This window comes from Sphaerodactylus townsendi, linkage group LG02, assembly GCF_021028975.2.
Source record: "Sphaerodactylus townsendi isolate TG3544 linkage group LG02, MPM_Stown_v2.3, whole genome shotgun sequence".
NCBI classification, from domain to species: Eukaryota; Metazoa; Chordata; class Lepidosauria; order Squamata; family Sphaerodactylidae; genus Sphaerodactylus; species Sphaerodactylus townsendi.
Window position 1 is genome coordinate 65,991,654 of NC_059426.1, and position 14,145 is coordinate 66,005,798.

At 43.6% G+C, this 14,145-nt stretch overlaps 1 protein-coding gene across 2 annotated transcripts in view; it reads left to right on the forward strand.

Annotated features, from left to right (window-relative positions):
* The window catches only part of VIL1 (villin 1), a 41,750-nt gene that overhangs the window by 24,124 nt on the left and 3,481 nt on the right, over positions 1–14,145 (forward strand). For both annotated transcript variants that reach the window (XM_048485291.1, XM_048485290.1), the window contains 10 exons: positions 5,088–5,241; positions 6,307–6,407; positions 6,824–6,961; positions 7,873–8,031; positions 8,843–9,022; positions 9,500–9,645; positions 10,605–10,749; positions 11,539–11,727; positions 12,070–12,138; positions 13,736–13,957. In XM_048485291.1, coding sequence (XP_048341248.1) covers positions 5,088–5,241; positions 6,307–6,407; positions 6,824–6,961; positions 7,873–8,031; positions 8,843–9,022; positions 9,500–9,645; positions 10,605–10,749; positions 11,539–11,727; positions 12,070–12,138; positions 13,736–13,957 — 1,503 coding nt within the window. The remainder of the gene's footprint in view (positions 1–5,087; positions 5,242–6,306; positions 6,408–6,823; positions 6,962–7,872; positions 8,032–8,842; positions 9,023–9,499; positions 9,646–10,604; positions 10,750–11,538; positions 11,728–12,069; positions 12,139–13,735; positions 13,958–14,145) is intronic.

Below are 14,145 nucleotides of genomic sequence, written 5' to 3' on the forward strand. Positions count from 1 at the left end.
GTTCCAAAGTGAGGGTTCCACAATGAACAGACTAAAATTTCAAGTCTGCTTTTTTCCTTGAGTAAGAAGATATTATAAGCATGTCTGAAATTTTGGTAGGCAGAGCAGTGCAAACATTAGTATGAAGAAAACAGAATGTCATAAAATAAGGCACACGTATATTACTCAAATATTCAGTGTTGACTAAATAGATAGTGGTGGAAAGGTCCACAAGTTGCAGCAGACTTATGGCAACCCTGTAGGATTTTGAAGGCAAGAGACTCACAGGTGATCTCCCGCTGCCTTCATTTGTATAGTGACCCTGGACTTCCTCAGTGGTATCCCAACCAAGTAGTGACCAGGGCTGACCCTGAGATCTGATGAAATTGGGCTATCCAGATCAGGACTTGATTAAACTACACAGTCATATTTTCTTTGAGGAAATAAGAAATAAAAAAGAGAAGTGTATTGTCGAAGGCTTTCACGGCCGGAATCACTTGGGTGCTGTGTGGTTTCCGGGCTGTATGGCCGTGTTCTAGCAGCATTCTCTCCTGACGTTTCACCTGCGTCTGTGGCTGGCATCTTCAGAGGATCTGATGTTGGGAAAGCAAGTGGAGTATATATCTGTTGGAGTGTCCAGGGTGGGTGGGGAAACCAGTCTTCATTGTTACTCATACTTCTATTCAGATGCCCTCAACTATTGACCTGGTTGCCGCCTTTGTTACTCACAGACAAGGTTTCCACACCCACCCTGGACACTCCAACAGATATATACTCTACTTGCTTTCCCAACATCAGATCCTCTGAAGATGCCAGCCACAGACGCAGGCGAAAAGTCAGGAGAGAATGCTGCTAGAACACGGCCATACAGCCCGGAAACCACACAGCACCCAAAAAAAGAGAAGGTTAAGCGATGCTGGGGGAAAATGGCAGACTGAGTGGAGAACTTGTAAAGTGCTCCGAGGCTTATTTCATTGTGCGGCATTCTGAAGAAAGACGCATTGGTTGAGAAGGATCATGCATCCTCTTCTCACCTCTTCTGAGAAGTGAAAATCAAATTTGATAGGTGAATCCTATAGGTGAATCCTACTGACCTGAGTAGGAACTGTGGGCTTCTGATTTCAGCAAGAACACTAAGGTAATGTGAACTAGCTTTGCTAGTATTCAAGCCCACCTTCTTCCTTTTAATATTAATGTCCTTTTTCTTTTAATATAAACTTTGCTCTCTAACAGTTTACAATTTGGTTGCAACAAAAACACTTCCTATTTCTTGTTTGTCAAGAGAGAGAGAGTTGAAATATTTACTCAAGATAAAAAACTTGGAGACTAGCCGGAAAACTTGATTAATTGTGACAGTGTTTTATAATTATAATTCACTGCCAGACTAAACAGCTTTTGAGAAGATATATAGCCCTGTTGGTAAAGGAGATAGAAAACAAAGAGAGAGCAGTGACTGACATATTAGGAAGGAGAGACCAGTGGGTGAAAGATTTGTTTTTCAGACTTTGTTTTTCAAAGACTTTAATTAACTCCACACCAGTTTCTTTAGGGTGCACGGGGGCCTTGGATAATGAATTATTTTGAATACCAGAACTTGGATGAATGCATAGTTGGCTTTAGTAAGCTCTTAAATCATGATCTCTCCCTTCCACATTCCTTTTTATTTTTTACAAACTGACTGCAAAAGGACCATTTTTTGCTTTTCCTCTCTTTATCCTTCCCTGATTAATGTAATACTTACTTGGGATGCGTAATAAATATTCGAATCAGAAGAATCCAAAAGGATTACATAAGTCTTTCCCTGGTTTACACCTTATGGTGGAGAGAAAATACGGACCTGAAAATGGAGGAGGAATGGGCCATCTGGTGGATTGACACTGGAAGAGAAGTATATTGGTGAATAATGAATTATGACAGATTCTGGTGCCATCCGATGGTCATAAGAAAGAACTACAGGTTTATAGATTCAATTTTTTGAAACTTTTAGTATAATAATACTAATCTTTGTTTAAATGTTAATATTAACACATTAATACACTGATACCAGTATTATTATCATTGTTGTCTTTATTTCTGTTCTTTTTACTGTAGTTTTTAATAGACAATTTTTGATTTAATATTTTTATCTGTTTCTCCTTCCTTACTTTCCCGTACTTTTCTTTTTGTTCTTTTTTATTTTTATAATAGTTCTCTGCTATTTTGAATTGTTATAAGGTGAGAAGACTAAGAGATTTAAACAGAAATTGATGATTTATCTGAATTGACTGAAAATTTCTGAACTATCTACTCTATAAAGTAGTTAATGAGCTGAAATGCCTGAGTCAACTGATTAATTGAAAGTATTGTTTTATTGTATATGGAATAGATAAAAATGATGATATAAGATTTTTGTGAATACTGTTCAGTATCTAGTTAACGTGACAGTATATATAAGTGATCAAATAAGAAAAATAGAAAAAAGATCATATCAACAGGGGTATGACAAAAAACTAAGGGGAACTGAGGAATAAAACTTTTTAGAGAGGATGAATAAACTTTCAGAAAGATTGATACAGTAAATACAAATCAAATTAAGCAGACAGAAGAAAACTGTAGGAAAAAGCTGAAGAGAATACACAAAATAGACTTAGAAAAGGAAAACACACAAGAAAAGATAAAAAAGAAAGTGCAAAGTGTGAGGCAGGGGATATCAATGGGTTTATCAAAAATCAAAAAAGTATACAGGAAAACACACAAGAAATCATTTGAGGGAGAAGTATCTTTTCAACAATGGGACACCCTATGGACAAAAGACATAAAATTTACATCCAGACAGACATTAAGAGAAAAATTGGTACAAGATGTTTTATCAGTGGCATATCACTTCAAAGATTATCAAGAAGATGGACAAGAACTACAAAGGAAAATGTTGGAAATGTAAAGAAGTTAATGGTACTTTTTATCACATGGGGTGGCAGTGGTTTAAAGGAAAGAAGATGAGTGTAACATTTATAGTTAATCCAGAGTGGGAAGGGATGAAAGTGCTGTGAAGTTGGCATGACCTGGCATCTTTGCCCGTGCCACGTATGCCACTGTGAGGGCCACTTACACTGGCTCTGGGGAGCCGTATGGCTCAGTGTCACCTGGGTGTTCCATTGATGGGGGTGTTCCCAAGGGCAGAGCTGACTTTAGTATGGCCGTTTATGCCGCGGCCCCAATCTGACGGCCTGGGGTAAGCCCAGGCGCCCGTTCGCACAGGCCGCTGCTTGCAGCAGCAGGCGGTGGTCACGCTTCCCTCCCCGCGGGAAGCGACCTCAGGCAGCCCTAAACAACCCAAGGGTTGTTGTTGAGAGGCGTCTCCCTGCTGGCCAGTGCGGAGCAGCGGCGCTGTTCCCCCCTCCTCCCCTCCCACTTACCGTGTCCTTCTGCGTCGTCTGCGAGAGCCGGCCCGCCCACACTGTCCTCCGACCTCCCGAGGTCGGAGGGAGCAGCGTGGCGGGCTACGGCGCCCTGGCAGCCTGTGGTCAGAAGGGCTGGGCGACTCTGTCTTGAGCCGCCTGCCTTCTACGGCCTCCCCACCGCCTGCTGCGCTTCCCGATGCGAGCAGGCCCATGCCTTGGCCCGAAACTCACGCCCGGCGTAGAGGCGACTAGGGGCGTGCATAAACGGCCTTAGCTTCCTCAGGCCTTCTACCCAGTGGTGGGATTAAAATAATTTAACAACTGTTTGTTTACAAGCACCATTTTAATAACCGGTTCCGCCGAAGTGGTGCGAACCTGCTGAATCCCACCACTGCTTCTACCCCTTTTGCTGGCAGCAACTTGCCATCATACAGGCACAGTCTGAATGGATAGGGGAGTTTTGGGCAGTTGGTGAGTTTTCTTTTTCTTTTCTTTCTTGCTGCACCTCCTCCATGCCTGTGCTGCTCTGTGTGCCACCCATCTACCGCCCCCCCCCCCACATAGATTCAGCTTCCAAATATATTATGAATAGATTATAATATATATGTGGACTCAAGTTTGAATTTGTAAGAAATATTCTTAGACCAGGAAATCCAGACAATCACTTATCAGTATTCCTATTATTTTGTTACTGGTAGATGTTCAATTATACCATTGTATAATAATATTATTAGGTTTCATCAGATATTTTTGTTAGATTATTGTAAGTATTATTTTATGTCTGCTATTATTATCTATGGTCAGTGGCAGTTTGCATGAACATGTACATGGGGACCTGGGTCTTTGTATGTGTTTTCATATGAACAATTTTTTTTCTCTTACCAGTAGTCTTCAGTTGTAATTGTAATAACTGTTTTGACTTTTGCATTGTCACATTTTTGCTTTTTTGGCCTAAATTTGCTGTTTTCTGCCCCAAAATTTATCGCAGCATCCAGTGTTACAGCATCAGTGCATCTTCACTCAGAAAGCAAACATTGTTTTGACATTCACTTTTTGAAGCATTAACTTCTCTCTCACTCATTATTAATTAATTGATGGATTCCCCACTCTTGTACTCAGAAAACACTCAAGGAAATCAAATTACTTTGAAATTCAAGCCAGACTATATTATTTTATTCCATTTAAACTGAGTGTAAGTGATAAAATTGTTTCCTGATGGAATATACCCAGCATGAACTTTTGTGAGTCAGGGCTCACTTCTTCAGATGCAATAAAAAGAAATCACTTCCCACATTTTATAAGGAAAATTGCAGAAGAAAGAAGTAGGGAGGAACTGCGGAATTCATGCCAAGCCTCTCTTGCCACAACTCCTCCCTTTCCTTCAGTAATTTTCCTTATGAAATGTGGAAAATGGTGTTCTCTTTATGCATCTGAAGAGATGAACTCTGATGGAGGAAGATTCATACTAGAAGATTTGTTGTAAGTCTTTAAGGTGCCACTGGATTTTTGTTTTATTTTGCTGGCTGCCCTTCTGGGGCACTCATGACATCCAATCATCCTTTGGACCTATGACAATCTTCTCTTTCTCTTAGTTATTGCTAAGCATCATAATCAACATTATCATATGCAATAACAGTGTTATCATATGCAATGGACTATTTGTACATACAGTAGCTCCTTTGTTATGACAACCTTTCTCTTGTGATATTGTTCTCTTTCCCACCCCAGGGTTTCATCAAAGCAAAGAACTATCCGCCTACCACTGGGGTGGAGACTGAAAACGATGGTTCTGAATCTGCTGTGTTTAAGCAGCTCTTTCAAAAATGGACAGTAACCAACCAAACTGTCGGCTTTGGAAAGACAAGCTCAGTTGGTAAAATAGGTAAGTACTAAAGCCTGACCAGATCAGGAGACCTGATGGAGGCAGCCTGCTTCTGTTTGATATGGAACTTTACAATGGAGAAGATGAAGAAAACTTTTATGATCTTCTTGCCCCTAAGTTTAGAAAAAGAGTTTTGGCGGGGGTGGGGCGGGGCATCTTCTTATTGATTTTGTAACAGCACTGTTGCCTCTGCAACAGGCATTCTGATGTGGAAGTATAGTAGTTCTATTCTGGTTTGCACGCATAGCAATATGGAGGACCCAAATGCTGGTCAGAGGAAGCTGATGTTATAAGCCACCTTGTTCCTTGATTACTGCAACATTATTTACAGAATGCTGCGGCCTGGATAGGCCAAGCTAGCCAGATCTCATCTAAGAAGGATTGGCCCTAGTCAGTATTTGGATGGGAGACCAGGAAATCCAGGGCTACTCCACATTTGCAGGCAAACGGCAAACTGCCTCTGAATGTCTCTTGACTTGAAAAGCCTATAGGGTCACCATAAGTCAGCTTTGACTTGACAGCAAGAGGAAAAAAATACAGAACAGAAGACCTCTCAGCTGTGGAGGGTTTGTACTATATATACTTGGTTGGTCTCCCTTTTGGAGGAATAACCACATGTATGCAATGAAATGTAAGTGGAACCCATCACTAACTGAATGATGTTCTGTTGCTTCTAGGATCATTGAGCAAGTGGTAGTATTGAACCTGGCACAATCATGAACATTTTATGTTTTCTGTTCTTTAATTGCCATTCTTTAATTGCATTATTAAATTAAATAAATTAGACCTACATTCTAATGCTAGCCTTTTGAAAAAAAAGAAGCTCTTCGGCTTCAATTTTTTAAGCACACCAACGTACTACAACTGTAGGGGCAGGGGGGAAATCTGCTAATGGAACAGGTATTACACTTGCAGAAGAAGACTGCAGGATACCTGTCAATATGTCTTTTCCATCAAAACCCCTTCCTACCTTTCACTGCCCACCCTTGATGTAACTTGATGTAAGACACAGCTGTTCTGGTAACTCCAAGCCTATCTACATACCTGCCTATCATCTCTCAACAGCTAAAGTGGAGCAGGTGAAGTTTGATGCCACCACTTTACACGCCAAGCCTGAGATGGCTGCCCAGAACAGGATGGTGGATGATGGCTCTGGAGAGGCGCAGGTAAGGAGAAAACCTGACCAATCCCTCCCCTATTATAAATCTCTGAATTAGATTTGAGACTAGTTGGATGACTTGTGAGACACTAGGGTTAGAAGACAGATAGAGGGAATGTGGAATGGTATGGTATAGCCTGATCTTGTCAGATGTTGGAAGCTACCCTAGGTTGGTACTTGGATGGGAGACCACCATGGAAGACTCTGCAGAGGAAGGCAATGGCAAACCATTGCTGCCTCTCGTTTGTCTTGCTGGGGTCAGTGGCAACTTGCTGGGAGGAGGAGCTGCAGTAAATCTGATGAGACCAACCGTATCACTTCAGACTGCCTACTGTGATCAAATAATAGAAAGCGTCCTTGGACAGGGCTGTCACTGCCTAGTTGGAACGACTAGAGCTCTTCATACAATGCTTATTTTGGCAGGTCTGGAGAATTGAGAACTTGGAGCTGGTGCCTGTGGAGAGTCGCTGGCTTGGGCATTTCTACAGTGGTGACTGCTACCTCATCCTCTACAAATATCAAATTTACAATAAAATCCACTACATCATCTATGTTTGGCAGGTGGGTATTGGGGCCAGGCAAAGGAATGCAAGCACCAAACTAGACAAGACAGGAGCTAACCCTTTCCCTCTGCACTGCTTTACTGATTTAAACACCTCCAGCCAAAATTACTGTTACTTTATGAATGAAAATACAGATACCAATATAAGCAGAGAGATAAAAAGTACCTGGGACTCAAATTGAGCACCTTTGTGGTCACAGCACGTTTCTACTTTTATATACATGAAATTGTGTAAAAGCATTCTTGCAGGACAGTAAATTGTTAAGTGAAGAGAGGAGGGATTGGCAAATTTTGTTGTAGGAGGGAAGATTTCAGTGTAGCCAGAGAACATTTAAGGGTGTTTTCTGAGAATTTCACAAGAACTATAGCAATATTCTCAATATAATGCAAATAAATTCTCCTGTCCTTCCTTTGTTTGCTTTGCGACAAAAAATAAATTCAGTTGGCATGCATAGTTGTGCATGCGCATATGCATGCACACGCATCGATTGCTTTCTTACGAACCAGCAAGTTGGGTAAAGGTATAGGTGCTCATGTGGATTCTCATATGTGCTCTGAAATATAAATAGTGGGTGGAATTGGTTACCATTCTGCCTTGGATGGAAGAGAGAAAGAATCATAGGAGACCAAACTCTTATTTCATAAACCCTCAGGTCAGACTCTTCATCCCCAGTAATAGAAACTGCTTTCATGTTCTATGCCATCATGAGAGCTGAAAACCTGATCATTTTATTTATACTTCAAAACCCAAAAGATGTTTTTAGGATTCTGAGTAGACTGCAGGAGGCTGCATCCCATAATTTACCAGATAGTCATAATTCTGTAGTTTTTTAAAAGAACCAAATCCTCTAAATGACACTGGGGTAACATCCAGTCCTTCCAAATGAGCCCCCTTTTTGCCACTTTCCAGGGCCGCCATGCCAGCCAGGACGAGATCACTGCTTCTGCTTACCAGGCTGTTATTCTGGACCAACAGTACAACAATGAGCCTGTGCAGGTGCGAGTGACCATGGGCAAGGAGCCTGCCCACCTCATGGCCATTTTCAAGGGGCGCATGGTGGTGTATGCGGTGAGTAGGACCTGGCTGGTTCAGATTGCTATTCCTTCGAGTACTAAGAACATACTTGGATTCTACCACATCAGGAAATTCTTTGACTGTATCAAGGAAAACTGTATGACTGGATTTGCGGTTTTCTTCCTAATGGGATAGTATGTTTTTGCTGCTTTTTGGTGGGGTGGGGTGGGTCTTTCATGGAATTATAGGTGGAGAGAAAACATTTGTTCACTCCATGCTCTGACGCGAAGACAAGAAGCCAGAGGTGTAAATTCCCAACATGCAGATGTCATTCCTATTAGAGGAATACAAAACAGGTCACCTAGACAGGACACAGAATTTCTTCCCTTGGAAGTTAAGGAACTTAGAAAATCTGGGACACTTCAGACAATCTCCCAGCTGGAAGCTATACTCTTATGACCTCTTGTCCGCATTACCCTGACAGGATATTGGACAAGATGTAGGCTTTGAAAAAGATTAAACTTCCTCTGCTCAGGGGAATAGTGTGAGCAAGTCAGATGAACCAATTTTCGTTCAGTCTTCTTTCCATGGCCTTCCAAGTCAGTTTGGGTTAAAGACTAAATATCACTGGCTTTGTAGCACAGTGATATAGAAACTCTCCTTGCTGAGCCTTCGCAAAAAGTCATGGTTGAGAATTTAGGTTGGGTTGCTTCCAAGGTTACGTAACATTCCTTAAAGAAACACAGGTTATTAAAATGTGCATATGTCTACATAATTTGTCCTAGAAAGCAACTAGGTCTCCCAGTAATCATGACCAATGTTGAAATCTTAAAATTTTCTGTACCCTCCCCCTCCCTTTGGCCAGGGTGGTACATCACGAGCTGGCAACACAGACCCAGTGCCCTCAATTCGCCTTTTCCAAGTTCATGGAACCAACGAGTTCAACACCAAGGCCTTTGAGGTGTCTCCCTGTGCCGCCTCCCTCAACTCCAACGATGTCTTTATTCTCAAATCGCAGACTTGCTGCTACCTCTGGTATGGGAAGGTAAGTATCTTCTCCTGAGGTGGGGTTCTAAGTATGGTGCAGCACTTAGAGTGCTGGATTGGAGAAACCCTGATTCGAATTCCCCCTCTGCCATGGAAGCGTGCTAGGCAACCTCAGGCCACACCCTCTTTCTCAGCCTCACCTACCTCACAGGGGTCTTCTGACAATAAGATGAAGGGAAGGAGAATATTAGCTGCTTTGAGTTCCCACTGGGGAGAAAAGAAGGTATAAATTATATAAATAAATACATTTCCAGTCTCAGATATGTAGGAAATGAGATTCCCACTCCAACACTGAAAGAAGTGGGGTGGGGTGGGAGTGCGTGGAAATGTAGTCACTCAAAAGGACAGAGAGTGACTTCTATTATACACCCATTTTGGGGGGAAGTATGACTTAGTTGACAGGCAAGACTTTGAGGTTATACAAGTTAGTATGCTGAGTCCTTCCATAAGCCATCCCCTTGGTTCCTTCTCCCAGGGCTGCAGTGGAGATGAAAGGGAGATGGCCAAGACTGTGGCTGACCTCCTCTCCAAGACAGAGAAAGTGGTGGTTGCTGAAGGCCAGGAACCTGCTGAATTCTGGCTTGCACTGGGTGGAAAGACTCAGTACTCCAACAACAAAAGGTAACATCTCCACCAGACTCTTGAGACAAGGGGCTTCAACCCTTTCTGACAGGAATAACACTAAATGTACCTTCTTGCAAACTGTCAGGCCATGTTCTCCTTAGATCAGCCATTCTCAACCAGGTTCCCTGGTACCCTGGGGTGCCGTGAGCATATCCCAGGGGTACCGCGGCAACACTACCGCCCCCCCCCCCTCATTTTTGTGGTGTCTCCCACTGGCGCCAGCAAGGACATGGAGCTGGCCCATGGGGCAGGGCCTGCCACAAGGTCAGCAGCCACCACCACCCCCAGTGCTTCCCTTCACCCTGGGAGGGGAAGGTGGGGTGTGTGGCAAGCAGGGGCAATGGGAGGAGAAGGTGGTGGGTGGTGGCAGGGGTACCGTGAGATATGAAGAGTGAGGTCAAGGGTACCCTGACCTCGAAAAGGTCGGGAAACACTGCCTTAGATCCTTTCCCTGAATACATAAGCTCCTTCCCAATGATAAGATTGCCTAGTGTTGCCTAGGCCAGGGGTCTGCAACCTGTGGCTCTCCAGATGTTCATGGACTACAATTCCCATCAGCCTCTGCCAGCCTCCTAGATCTATGGGAGCATCGGTAGAGCACTCTACAGCACCAAAGCCTGGTATTAGGACAGACACTGAAATTTACCTCCAGTCACATGGGGGCCCCTGCTGGCCTTCTGAGGTTTCAGTGGTGAATTACATACACACAGACCTGTCTTTTCCACTGCAATGACACTTCAAGGGCAGTCTGAAGCAGTGTCTCCACAAGGAAGCAGGAGATGATGGATGAGTTAAGCCCAGCCCTCCTATGCTGCCACACTGCAGTATTCCAGATTACATATCCTGGCACTGCTTTTCAGCATACAAGATCCCAAAGGGTTCTTACATACCTTTTTAGATAACATGAAGGTGATCTTGCTCTAGTACCTGGTCCACCCCTCTATCTTTCCATGCAGGTTACAGGAAGAAACCCTCTCCATCATGCCTCGCCTCTTCGAATGTTCCAATAAAACAGGCACCTTCCTTGCTACAGAAATTCCAAATTTTACTCAAGATGACCTAGAAGAAGATGATGTCTTCTTGCTGGATGTCTGGGATCAGGTGGGTCTGAGTGGGAGATGCATCTGTCAAGAGAGGAAGCCTTTGCTCCTCCTATATATTTGCACATGAGATGTCCCTCTTTCCATGAAAACTAGTGTCTCCTAATTTCCATAAAGACAGGTGTTTAGATACTCTTAAGGTTGTGCTCAGCCTCCCAAATTTATGTGTTAGTTAAATAGGTTGAGTCTTTCGAGTTGCCATGAGCCTGTGTTGATAATTCCAGTAGGAGTTCTATGAACATGCAGCAGCAAATAAACAAGGGCAATTTGACAAAACATATTCAAATTTAAGCTTTCACAAGGCAGAGCTCCCTTCATCAAATGCATGAGTTCATTCATCAAACAGAAGTTTTTATACTGAAAGCTGCACAGAACAGAAGGCCCAGGGGCAGGAGAGAGGTTACAAAAAGAGCCCAGTTTAAGGCAGTGGCCAATCAAAACAGCAATCAACTCCTGATAGGTAGTCAAAAGTAAGAGTAACATAAAATAGGACTATGTTATCACTCCTTTAAACGATCAGATCATTGAGGGCAAAAGGGAATTCTTGTTGGGGAGGTATAGTAAAGTCTGGGATCAGGTTGGACAAAAAAGCACCAGGCACAGCAGCATCAAAAACCAAGGAAGACCTCCTTGGACTCTGTTGTTAGCCACCTTGAGTTCCACGACAGAAAATATAAATATATGAAATATTGCACTCGCTAGGAGAAGTTAATGGGATTTTTTGTGGGGGGGGGGGAGCTTCTCCCTCATGGATCCTGTCTTCCTATAACTTGAACTTCCTCACCCATAGGTCTTCTTCTGGATTGGAAAAGAGTCAAATCAGACAGAGAAGGAAGCAGCAGCTGTCACTGCTCAGGAATACCTGCGCAGCCACCCAAGTGGCCGTGACCTCGCTACCCCTATAGTCATTGTGAAACAAGGCTGTGAACCTCCAACATTTACCGGCTGGTTCCTGGCATGGGACCCACTCAAATGGACTGTGAGTGACACAGCAAAGCTTTCTTTCTTGGGCCCAATGAAAGGCAGCTGTGGACATGTTGCCACAGACTAAGCCTTCTGCAGCTACTGTTCCTATATTAGACTGGCGAGAAACATGCAGGGAATGTGGCTTTCACAACCTTGCCCGTTACTGTTAGTTGCTCTTCCTTGTGATTTATCTAGAACTACACTGGTCTGACTGCTACCGATTGCCTATGAGCAGATATGTTTTGGAAGCTCTTTGCCTCCAAAGCCTGGAGTTGAATGTGTGTCTTTAAATCTTCAGTTATCTGTAAATAAGGTCACTGTAGCAAGCTGGTTCTTTTGATTTATCTTCCCACAGGGCAAGAAAACCTATGAGGAACTGAAAGCTGAACTTGGAGATGACAGTGTGCTCAGCGATCTCACTTCAGTAAGTGTTGCAGAAGCAAGCGGAGACCAGCTCTCCTTACTGCATTTCACTGTTGTTAGAGCCATTATTAGGGAAAGGCTATATTTGCAGTTATTTCCATATACCTTTAAACAGAGGAGTTAAAGGAAAATGCAACTCCCTTGGCTCTCGTCTGCTTGCAGCAAACTGTGTTTAGATGAAGCAGCCTTACATGGTCAGAATATTGGTAGATCTGGCTCAGGATTGCATAGTCTGAGGGGCAGCAGCTCTCCAGGAGACTGTCAGGCAGTCTGTTCCCCAGTACCTAGTACATAAGGTCCATTCAAGTAGAGAACTGACAGGGGGGTCCTGCCTACAAAATGCAAGCTTTGCTTCTGGGGGTAATGTAGCCCCTCCCTTGATATTGTTCTGTTCACCAACAATAGATCACGACACCCAGAAACTTTTCACCTCTCACATCAACAAGATGGAGCTACTATCCTGTAGCCTGCTCCCCCCTTCCCCAAACCTGATCTGGCTGCCTTCTTCCAGAGTCAACAGATAGGGCCAGCAGCCTTTAAGGGGACAGAGTGAATGTGCTGGTCTCTCTGGAGCCATTGCTCATTGTTGCATAATCTGCTCTGGGAATCCTGTATTCAGCGTTCATACATGGCACCATCTTAGGAGGCCCCTTCTTTTTCTCCCTTGAGCATCATAAGAGGACCTCATGCTTTAGATCAGGGGTGTCCAACTCTGGCCATCCAGATGATGTTCATGGAGTATGATTCCCATCAGCCCCTGCCAGCATAATACTGACAGGGGCTGATGGGAATCATAGTCCATGGACAACATCTGGATGGCCAGAGTTGGACACCCCTGCTTCAGACAAATTGTCATTCCAGTTCACCTCCAGAGGTGGGCCCTCTGTCCCTCTCATGATTAGCAAAGAGAATTTGATTCTTAGAATACTTAAGCCACCCTCTTCTTAAACAACAAAAAAGGGGGCACTATAGAATATCAGTTCTCATAACATGGCATCCTGGTTGATGCTTGGTGGGGCGGGGAGGGGGGCGGAGAGCTCAGCTGAGGCTTGTTTGATATCCCTTTCCCTCTGTTACTGTCTTCCCCCATGCATGTGCAATGTCACAAATCTGTCCTTCAATAGGACAATGACTGGGACAAGGTTGTTTCTAGCAAGGTTGTTTCTAGGATGATCACCACAAACTTCTTTCTATGGCTGGGATTTCTGAAGGGGTCTACAAACGGGGGCAACTGCATGTCTGGCATTTTTATGACCTTGACTATAAGCAACAGAGGGTCAAAGTCTAAGAGAAAAGGAACGATTAAAGAAATGATGTTACGGAAACTTAGAGGTACAAACTGTAACAGAAGCTGCAGCTCCATTCATGTTACTGGTTACGGATTTTCAAAAAAAGTTTCTAATGACTCTCACAGAATTCTCTAGCCAGACACTTTAAGTTCATTCGGGATCCTCCACTTCCAAGGCCACAGCCTAGACTTCCAGAGTGTGGTTATGAAAAGCAGCTCAGGGTGCACAACTGCATTAAAACCAAATTAAGAGATGGGAATATATATATATATATACAGGCTACTTTGGAAAGCCCTTTTCTTTTTTTAGGAACTTCTAGAGGCAAAAGAGATGTTCACTGCTGACACAAACTTTGCTGAGACGTTCACTGCCGACGCAAACTTTGCCAAGCTACCAGTTGGTACAGATTTTGCCAAGCTGTCAGTCGGTACAAATTTTGCCAAGCTGCCAGTTGGTACGTACCCACCAGAGCAACTGGTGAACCAGTCAGCAGAAGAACTACCCAAGGATGTGGATCCCAGCAGGAAGGAGGTAAGACATCAGAGTGCTGTGTTCTAATTCTCCTGTGTGTCTGGACCTCCCGTGTTTCCAGAGCAGTGAGTGATGTAGTTGCTGGATCAGTGTAGTTAGATGTGGGAAACTCAGCCTGAAACCAAGGCCCCTTCTGCACAGGCAAAATAATGCGTTTTCAAACCACTTTCACAACTGTTTGCAAGTGG